The sequence below is a fragment of the Indicator indicator genome, chromosome 4, assembly GCF_027791375.1.
Source record: "Indicator indicator isolate 239-I01 chromosome 4, UM_Iind_1.1, whole genome shotgun sequence".
Lineage (NCBI taxonomy): Eukaryota > Metazoa > Chordata > Aves > Piciformes > Indicatoridae > Indicator > Indicator indicator.
The window spans coordinates 14,150,381-14,161,020 of NC_072013.1; the positions used below are offsets into that span (position 1 = coordinate 14,150,381).

At 52.4% G+C, this 10,640-nt stretch overlaps 1 protein-coding gene across 1 annotated transcript in view; it reads right to left on the reverse strand.

Annotated features, from left to right (window-relative positions):
• ALKBH3 (alkB homolog 3, alpha-ketoglutarate dependent dioxygenase) overlaps positions 1-10,640 on the reverse strand; it is a 30,505-nt gene extending 19,865 nt beyond the window's left edge. The window contains exons 1-6 of the mRNA XM_054400656.1: positions 10,571-10,640; positions 9,176-9,288; positions 5,605-5,639; positions 4,832-4,879; positions 3,886-3,989; positions 1,398-1,486 (exon numbers count right to left, since the gene is read on the reverse strand). Of these exons, the coding sequence (XP_054256631.1) occupies positions 1,398-1,486; positions 3,886-3,989; positions 4,832-4,879; positions 5,605-5,639; positions 9,176-9,288; positions 10,571-10,640 (459 nt within the window). The remainder of the gene's footprint in view (positions 1-1,397; positions 1,487-3,885; positions 3,990-4,831; positions 4,880-5,604; positions 5,640-9,175; positions 9,289-10,570) is intronic.

Sequence of the window (10,640 nt, forward strand, 5' to 3'; positions counted from 1 at the left end):
CTCAGCCAGGCTGGTTTGAAACACTTCAGGGATGGTGACTCCACCACCTCCCTGGGCAGCTCATCCCAAGGGCCAATCTCTCTGTCTGGGAAGAATTTCTTCCTCACCTCCAAACCTCCCCTGGCACAGCTTGAGACTGTGTCCTCTCCTTCTGTCCCTGCTTGCCTGGGAGCAGAGCCCAACCCCCACCTGGCTACAACCTCCCTTCAGGCAGTTGTAGAGAGCAATGAGGTCTGCCCTGAGCCTCCTCTTCTCCAGGCTAAACACCCCCAGCTCCCTCAGCCTCTCCTCACAGGGCTGTGCTCCAGACCCCTCCCCAGCCTTGCTGCCTTTCTCTGGACACATTCCAGCATCTCAACATCTTTCTGAAACTGAGGAGCCCAGAACTGGACACAGAGACCATGAAAGAATCATTTAGGCTGGAAAAGACCTTTATGATCATCTAACAGTTGTATGCAGGGAGATGGTTAGGTTATGGTTGGACTTCAGGGTCATAAAATGGGTTGGGTCAGAATGGACCTTAAGGGTCCTTTAGTTTCAACCCCTTGCCATGGGCAGGGACACCCTCCACCAACCCAGGCCTCATCCAACCTGGTCTTGAACACCTGCAGGGGGAGGCATCCACAACCTCCCTGAGCAACCTGTTCCAGCGTCTCCCCTCCCTCACTGTCAAGAATTTCCTTCACTCCTAGAAAGACACTGAGGGGCTGGAGCAGGTCCAGAGAAGGGCAACCAAGCTGGTGAAGAGTCTCGAGGAACAGGGCTGTTGAGGAGCAGCTGAGGGAGCTGGGGTTGTTCATTTGGACCAGTGGAAGCTGGGGGAAGGCCTTCTCTCTCTCTACAACTCCCTGAAAGGACACTGGAGCCAGGTGGGGGTTGGTCTCTTCTCCCAAGTGACAAGACAAAATAAAATAGCCTCAGGTTGCCCCAGGGGAGGTTGACGTTGGGCATGAGGAACAATTTCTTCCCCAAAAGGATTGCCAAGCCCTGGCCCAGGCTGCCCAGGGCTGTGGTGGAGTCCCCATCCCTGGAGGGGTTTTAAGGCTGTGTAGATGTGGTGCTGAGGGATGTGGTTTAGTGGTGAGCTGGCAGTGCTGCGTTAAGGGTTGGGCTCCATGATCTTAATTCAAGGTCTCTTCCAATCTTAATGATTCTATGACTCAAACTCTGGAGTGATAATTCCCTTTTGCCACCATTTAGCAACTCCATCCTGCTCCTCTCAGCCACTGCACCCAGAACATCTCGTCTGATGAAGTTCTCCACTACCATGTTGGCTGACCAGAAATGAAATCCTGACAGACACTTTAGATCAAAACAGAGGACAGAGGGGAAGTTTTGCCTCTCAGCCCCTGCAAAGGCTTGGCCTGTAACTAAAGAACTTCCAGGTGGATACATACGTTTGGGTTTGGCTGCATGGTGATCCCGGAGTAGGTGTAAGGGAGCTCCCCATACCAGCAGGTAAGCCTTGGCTCTTCAAAGGATCCTTCTGGAAGAAGGGAAAAAACAGGAAGATACCTCAGAGGTCTTGAAAATGGAAAGCTGACCTGCCCACTGACCTAAGGTGAGCAGCCTCTTCAATTTCTTCAGCCTTTCTGAATGATTCAGGGATCTCCAAGGTCTTTTCCAACCAAAACAATTCTATGCTGAGCTCAAGCAGCATACAGCAAAGACTGGGAGTACCCAAAAGCAAGCTGGGTGGTGTGGTTGACATGCTGGAGGGATAGGAGGTCATCCAGAGGGACCTGAACAGGCTTGAGAAGTAGGCCAAGGAACTCAGGAAGTTCAGCAAAACCAAGCATAAGGTGCTGCAGGTGAGCTGGGGCGATCCCAAGCACAAATCCAGGCTGGGTGGAGAATGAATAGAGAGTGGTGCTGAGGAGACGGACTTGGGGGTGCTGGGTGAGAAGAAGCTCAACATGAGCTGGCACATGCTGGTCCCCAGCAGCCTGGGCAGCAGGTAGAGGGAGAGGATTCTGCCCCCCTGCTCTGCTGAGACCTCACCTGCAGTGCTGGGGCCAGCTCTGGAGTCCTCAGCACAGCACAGACAGGGACCTGTTGGAGCAGGGCCAGAGGAGGCCACAGCAATGCTGGAAGCTCTCTGCTGTGAGGCCAGGCTGAGAGAGTTGGGGTTGTTCAGCCTGGAGAAGAGAAGGCTCCAGGGAGATTTAGGGAAGCCTTCCAGTACCTGAAAGAGGATCCAGAGAACTGGAGAGGGACTTCTTACAAAGGTGTGGAGTGACAGGACGAGGGCTGATGGCTTCAACCTGGGAGAAGCTGGATTTAGATCAGACATCAGGAAGAAATTCTTCCTCATGAGGGTGATGAGAGACTGAAACATTGCCCAGAGAAGAGAAGTTGTGGAGGCTCCAAGCCTGGCAACGTTTGAAGCCAGGCTGGATGAGGCCTTGAGCAACCTGGGCTAGAAGAAGGTGTCCCTGCTTATGGCAGGGGGGCTGGAACTGGATGTCTTTAAGATCCCTTCCAACCCAAACCATTCTGTGATTCTGGTTTGGTTTATATTCTCTTGGCAAGATGTGGATACTGGGAAAGGTGAAGTGGAAAGCACTGCAGCACCCAAGAACATCAGAGAAGCAGAAAGACAGAAGGCTGGACAAAGGAATATTTTGTGTGTGCTCTGTGGTGGAACACAAACACCAAGTTCAAAGCACTTCCCACTTTCTGGAAAAGACCATTTCTCAATGGTCTTATAAACAGAGATGTTGAAGACATTTTCCAGCCCTGTCCCATAACTACCTCTGAAACTTTATCTTCCATCCAGCTGAAGGAGAAAATGAGATGGAACAGGTGCCCCTTAGTGAACAAACCCAGAACAGCAGCCTCTTGCCTTACTGCATGCTGCAAGCAATAAGCAAACCCAAGGGAAAAGAAACAGGATCTGCTGGGATTGGAGGTGAGAGAGGCAAGAAGTATTCCTGGTGACAACAAAAAAAAAAAAAAAAACACCAAGCCTCCAAGAACAGAGAGTTTGGAGCATCACTGGGAGACTGTGTGAAGGGAATGGGGCACAGATGTGGGCTAATAAAAAAAAAAAAAAAAGAGGGAGAAAAGGAACTGGGGGTGACAGGGGCAGTAAAATCAAATGGGTTTAAGACAAGTGTTTAGCAGGAAAGGAAACCTGGAAGGAAATTTGAAAGAGTGGCAATAGAATCAGTCAGGGTTGGAAGGGACCACAAGGATCATCCAGTTCCAACCCCCCTGCCATGGGCAGGGACACCTCACACTAGATCAGGCTGGCCAGAGCCTCATCCAGCCTGGCCTTAAACACCTCCAGGGATGGAGCCTCAACCACCTCCCTGGACAAGCCATTCCAGGCTCTCACCACTCTCATGGGGAAGAACTTCTTCCTTACCTCCAGTCTTAATCTCCCCACTTCCAGCTTTATTCCATTCCCCCTCAGTCCTGTCACTACCTGAGATCAAAAGTCCCTCCCCAGCTTTCTTGGAGCCTCCTTCAGATCCTGGAAGGCCACAAGAAGGTCTCCTGGGAGCCTTCTCCTCTCCAGACTGAACAGCCCCAACTCTCTCAGTCTGTCTCCAGAGCAGAGCAGCTCCAGCCCTCTGCTCATCCTGGTGGCCCTTCTCTGGACACCATGTCCAACATGTCCATATCCCTCTTGTAACAGGGGCTCCAGAACTGGATGCAGTACTCCAGGTGTGGTCTGAGCAGAGTGGAGCAGAGGGGGAGAATCACCTCCCTCAACCTGCTGGCCACACTTCTCTTGATGCAGCTCAGGATAAAAACCAAAACTAAGAAACAAACAAAACAACAACAACAAACCAAAAAAACAATAACAACAAAAAACAAAGGATGGAGATGGAAAAAACCTAGGAATGGGCTGGAGAAGTTGGCCTGCATGCTCCTTACCCTGCCTGATGTGGGTTCGCTGCCCCCAGGGGAGGTCGTGCAGGAGCTGTTCAAACATCCAGTCTGCCTGTTCTGAGTCAAGAAAGCCAGGGATCAAATGAACCCTAAGGAAAAGATCATAGAGTTGTTTGGCTTGGAAAAGACCTCCAAGATCATCCAGTCCAACCATCAACCCCACACCACCATGGCCATCAAACCCTGTCCCACAGTGCCATGGCCACACAAGTCTTGAACACCTCCAGGGATGGGGACTCCACCACCTCCCTGGGCAGCCTCTTCCAATCCCTGACCACTTTTGCAGCCAAGAAATTGTTCCCAATCTCTAACCAAAACCTCCCCTGGCACAATTTCAGACCCTTTCCCCTTATTCTGTCACCTGAAGCTAAGGAGAAAAGACCAATCCCCACCCCACTGCAACCTCCCTTCAGGGAGCTGTAGAGAGCAATGAGGTCTCTCCTCAGCCTCCTCTTCTCCAGTCTAAACACCCCCAGTTCCCTCAGCTGCTCCTCCCCAGCCCTGTTCTCCAGACCCTTCCTCAGCTTCATTGCCCTTCTCTGGACCTGCTCCAGCCTCTCAATGCCCTTCTTGGAGTGAGGAGCCCAAAACTGAACCCTGTACTCAAGGTGCAGCCTCACCAGTGCTGAGTACAGGGGGACAATCCCTGCCCTGGGACTGGCCACCCTATTGCTGATCCATACCAGGATCCTGGTAGCCCTCTTGACAACCTGCTGGCTCACCTTCAGCCAGCTGCAAACCAACTCCCTCAGCTCCTCTTCTGCCAGGCAGCTTTCCAGCCACCCTCCCCCAAGCCTGGAGGGGTCATGGGGTTGTTGTAAGCCAAGTGCAGGAGTCAGCACTTGACTTTGCTGCCCAAACTCTCGGAAGAGACTCAAAAGTGTTACTGTGTGGCTCTGCAACAGCAGACACCAAGCTTCCATCCACTTACCTGGAAATGCCAGAGGGTGTTTTGCTGAGCTCATACACACCAGGCTTGCTGGGGGTGGAGAAAGGAAAGAGCCATCAGAGGGACAAGGAACAAGAGGTTATCTCACACTGAGCAGCATGGAATAGATTTGCTGTGAGCCTTGCTGAGGGAGGGCTGAGGGAGGGGAGGGAGAGCTAAGGGAGGGGAGGGAGGGGTAAGGGAGGGGAGGCAGAGCTGAGGGAGGGGAGGGAGGGGAGGGAGGGGAGGGAGAGCTAAGGGAGGGAGGGCTGAGAGAGGGCTGAGGGAGGGGAGGGAGGGCTAAGGGAGGGCTGAGGGAAGGGAGGGAGAGCTGAGGGAGGGGAGGGAGAGCTGAGGGAGGGGAGGGAGAGCTAAGGGAGGGGAGGGAGAGCTAAGGGAGGGGAGGGAGAGCTAAGGGAGGGGAAGGAGGGCAAGGAAGGGAAGGGAGAAGAGGGGACAAAGTGGACTGATGACAAAGGGGGGATGACAAAGGAGGAGACAACAGAGTTGTGGGGACACAAAAGGGAAAAAAAGGTAGGGGCAGAGTGAGGCAATAATGTTCTGGAGACACAGATCAGAGTAAGGCAGGAAGGGGTGGTAGGAGCATAGGAGTGTGTGTGGCACTTCCTACCTCTCACTCTCCTCTCCCCACAGGCCCCTTTCAAACAGTTTTAGGGCTCTAGGGGTGCCAAGGGGTGTCAGAGGGAAATCTAAAGGAGGCACTAAGCCCCAAGAGGGAGAAACAGGAAGGGCAGTGAAGCTGGCACCACACTCACTCTATCACGCCTGCCTCTGGAACTCTGCGCTCCACCTGCAAGGCAAGGTGGCAAACATTCAACACAGAGCACTGGGCATGCTGGAGTCCAGCAGAATTAGTCTCTAGTGGTTCTACATAAGCACATGCTGCAGGGTCAAGGAGAATAACACAGCTCTGGGCAGCTGGTGAAGACTACCAAACCCACCAGCCCTCTCCATGCCCCAGAAACTCCCAGCTGCAACCACACCACTGCAGCTGCTTTGAACAACCAACTGCCCCCTTCCCCCCTCTAAAGGACATTTGCTTCTAGAGCCTTTGGATTGGGGCACTCCTCCTCAGTCAGCAACTGCAACCGAAAAAAATCTTCTTATTCTGAACAGCCGGAGGTGAAAACAAAACAAAACAAAACAGAAAAAAACCACCAAACACCCAAATCTAGAGCAGATAGGAAAAGGGATGAACAAATCCCAGACAATGAGCAGCCCCAGAGGGGATCTGATCAATGTTCAGCAAGAGCTAAAGGGCAGGAGGATGGGGCCAGATTCTTCTCAGTGGGTACAAACTGGAATCCAGGAGGATCCATCCGAACAGGAGACAAAACTGCTTTGCTGTGAGGGTGCTGGAACCCTAGAGCAGGCTGCCCAGAGAGGTTGTGGAGTCTCCTTGCCTGGAGAGAGCCTGGCCATTGAGATCCTGGGCAAGCTGCTGTGGGTGCCCTGCTTTAGCAGTGGGGGTTGGAGCTAGGCAAGCTCTATAGTTATCAAGGCTCTACCACAAAGAGAACCTTTCCAGACCATCTGCAAGCCTTCCAAACCAAGAAAACAGCCTTTCAAACACTTCTGTCTTAGAAAGTGTTACTTTTTTTTTTTTTTTTACCCAAACAAGGACCTGCAGAGAGCACAAGATGCTTCATCTGCTGAGGAGACACAAAGCAGAAGCTGTAAAGCAAACCCCATGTGACAAATAAGGAGAAAGCAGAGCTCAAATCCTGTTTTGGGACTCTGCATAGTTCTGAATATTGAGGAGAAAATACTCTTCAGGCTTTCTGAAGGGAGGCTGTAGCCAGGTGGGGGTTGGGTTCTTCTCACAGGCAAGCAGGGACAGAAGGAGAGAACACAGTCTCAAGCTGCACCAGGGGAGGTTTGGGCTGGAGGTGAGGAAGAAATTCTTCCCAGACAGAGAGATTGGCCATTGGGATGTGCTGCCCAGGGAAGTGGTGGAGTCAGCATCCCTGGAAGTGTTTAAAACCAGCCTGAATGAGGCACTCAGTGTCATGGTTGAGTTGATTGGATGGTGTTGGGTGATAGGTTGGACTTGATGATCTCTGAGGTCTTTTCCAACCTGGTTAACTCTGTGATTCTGAAAAGCAAAGAACTTGTGACCGAGGACACAGTGAAGACTCAAGAGGCTGAACAATGAGAATGAGAGTTCCTGCTTGCCACACAGGCAAGAGAGTTACAAGCTCTTGCTTGGTGAAAGCCCGAAGTTCAGCTCTGCTGGGTTTTGAGTTTGTTTTAAAGCTATAATCTCCAAGCCTGAACCTCTCTTGTCTTTGATACATGATCTGTGATTCTCAAGAATCAAGAAGGCTGGAGAGACCTCAAGGATCATCGAGTCCAACCTGTCACCCTAAACCTCATGACTATCTAAACCATGGCACCAAGTGCCACGTCCAATCCCCTCTTGAACACCTCCAGGGATGGTGACTCCACCACCTCCCTGGGCAGCCCATTCCAATGGCCAACCACTCTCTCTGGGAGGAACTTTCTCCTCACCTCCAGCCTAAACCTCCCCTGGTGCAGCTTGAGACTGTGTCCTCTTGTTCTGGTGCTGGTTGCCTGGGAGAAGAGCCCAACCCCCTCCTGGCTACAACCTCCCTTCAGGTAGTTGTAGAGAGCAATGAGGTCTGCCCTGAGCCTTCTCTTCTCCAGGCTAAACACCCCCAGCTCCCTCAGCCTCTCCTCATAGGGCTTGTGCTCAAGGCCTCTCCCCAGCCTCGTTGCCCTTCTCTGGACATGCTCCAGCAATTCAACATCTTTCCTAAACTGAGGGGCCCAGAACTGGACACAGTACTCAAGGTGTGGCCTAACCAGTGCTGTGTACAGGGGTACAATGACCTCCCTGCTCCTGCTGGCCACACTATGCCTGATGCAGGCCAGGATGCCATTGGCTCTCTTGGCCACCTGGGCACACTGCTGGCTCATGTTCAGGTGCCTGTCCCCCAGTACCCCCAGGTCCCTTTCTGCCTGGCTGCTCTCCAGCCACTCTGACCCCAGCCTGTAGCTCTGCATGGGGTTGTTGTGGCCGAAGTGCAGCACCTGGCACTTGGACTTGTTGAATGCCATCCTGTTGGACTCTGCCCATCTGTCCAGCCTGGCAAGGTCCCTCTGCAGAGCCCTTCTACCCTCTAACAGATCAACACCTGCTCCCAGCTTGGTGTCATCTGCAAATTTACTGATGATGGACTCAATCCCCTCATCCAGATCATCAATAAAGATATTGAACAGGATGGGGCCCAGCACTGATCCCTGGGGGACACCACTAGTGACAGGCTGCCAGCTGGCATGTGGCACCATTCACCACCACTCTCTGGGCTCGGCCCTCCAGCCAGTTCCTAACCCAGCACAGAGTGCTGCTGTCCAAGCCACAGGCTGACAGCTTGGCCAGGAGTTTGCTGTGGGGGACAGTGTCAAAGGCCTTGCTGAAGTCCAGGTAGACTACATCCACAGCCTTTCCCACGTCCACCAGGCGGGTCACCTGATCATAGAAGGAGATCAGGTTGGTGAGGCAGGACCTGCCCTTCCTAAATCCATGTTGGCTGGGCCTGATTCCTTGGCTATCCTTCAGGTGTGCAGTGATTGCCCCCAAGACAATCTGCTCCATGATTTTCCCTGGCACTGAGGTCAGGCTGACAGGCCTGTAGTTCCCAGGTTCTTCTGTACGTCCCTTCTTGTGGATGGGTGTCACATTGGCCAGTTTCCAGTCTTCTGGGACCTCTCCAGTGAGCCAGGACTGGTGGAAAATGATGGACAGAGGCTTGGCCAGCTCATCTGCCAGCTCTTTCAGCACCCTAGGATGAATCCCGTCAGGTCCCATGGACTTGTGAATATCCAAGTGACTCAACAAGTCTCGAACTAATTCCACATGGATTTCAGGAGTACAACACTGCTCCTTGACCCCATCGACCAGCTCAGGAGGCCAGTTATCCTGAAGTCCTCCTGCCTTACTGTTGAAAATGGAGGCAAAGAAGGTATTTAGAATCTCAGCCTTCTCCTCATCCTTAGTTACAATGTTACCCTCCACGTCCAATAAAGAGTGGAGGCTCCTCTTGCCCCTCTTTTTAGCATTAATATATTTATAAAAATGCTTTTTGTTGTCCTTCACAGAAGCGGCCAGTTTGATTTCTAACTGTGCTTTTGTCTCTCTAATTTTTCTTCTACATGATCTAACAACATCCTTAAACATATCACTAGTTGCCTCCCCCGCTTTCCAAAGGCGATAAACCCTCTTTTTTTCCCTTAAATCCTTGTCATTTGAAGGTTAGTAAAAGATGAGGCACTGCCAGTCACAGTGTCCTTTTTATTTTTTACCTCTGATGGCTTCTCAAAGACAAATTGCTCTTGAGAGTGAGGCTGATCTTTCCTCATCCATGCTGGTGTGGTACCTGCAGGGCAAAGGTTGCTGGTCACTGCTCCCTTAGGTGCTAAAGCAAAAAGAAAAACAAAACCAAACCAAGGATGACATAAAACAGAATTTCACCATAAAAAAAAAAACAAACAACCAAAACCCACAGACCAACACCCCCAAGTCCTTTCCCACCAGGCAGTTTCCAACCACACTTCCCCATGTCTGACACTTTGATCCCAAAGGACAGAATCATAGAATGGTTTGGATTAGAAGTGACCTCCAAAGGTCATCCAGTTCAACCCCCTGCAGTCAGCAGGGACATCCTCCACTAGAGCAGGTTGCTCAGAGCCTTCTTGAACCTGACCTTGAATATCCTCAACTATCTCCCTGGGCAACCCATTGCAGTGTTCCACCAGCCTCGTGGTGCAGAACTTGGTCCTAACATCCAATCTAAATCTTCTCTTTTCTAAGCACAGCATTTAGGATCTTTCCAGTCTACCACAACTCCAGCAGTTCTATCACATGCCAGCAGAAATTTCCACCACAAGCAGCTTAACTTCTGGGTTTTTTTGGGGGAAAGAAAAAGACAATTCTCTGGTCAAAACAAAACAAAACAGCTTGTATTGAAAATACAGCTTGCTGTTCAATATCTTTTCCTGTTCAGTATCTTTATTCCTGTTCAATATCTTTATTGATGATCTGGCTGAGGGGCTTGAGTGCAGCATCAGTAAGTTGGCAGATGACCCCAAGTTGGGGGCAGGAGGTGACCTGTTGGAGAGTAGGAGGCTCTGCAGAGGGACCTTGCCAGGCTGGACAGATGGGCAGAGTCCAACAGGATGGCATTTAACAAGTCCAAGTGCCAGGTGCTGCACTTTGGCTGCAACAACCCCATGCAGTGCTACAGGCTGGGGTCAGAGTGGCTGGAGAGCAGCCAGATGGAAAGGGACCTGGGGGTACTGGGTGACAGCAGCTGAACAGGAGCCAGCAGTGTGCCCAGGGGGCCAAGAAGGCCAATGGCATCCTGGCCTGCATCAGCAAGAGTGTGGCCAGCAGGAGCAGGGAAGTCATTCTGCCCTGTGCTCAGCTCTGGTTAGACCACACCTTGAGTGCTGTGTCCAGTTCTGGGCTCCTCAGTTCAAGAAAGATGTTGAGATGCTGGAACATGTCCAGGGAAGGGCAGCAAGGCTGGGGAGGGGTCTGGAGCACAGCCCTGTGAGGAGAGGCTGAGGGAGCTGAATGCGGCAGCCAGCGGACCCGGCCGGACAGCTTCCCGTTCCCTCCGGGGATGGGCTGCCCAGCACCGGCCCCTCCGGCACGCCGCGGCAGCCCCGCGGGCTGCCGATGCTTACCCGCCGTGCCCGCGGGCCGTGCCGCCGGGGCGTTGGCCCAGCCGCCCTGCACCCGAGCCCGCCGCCGCCTCTCCGCCAT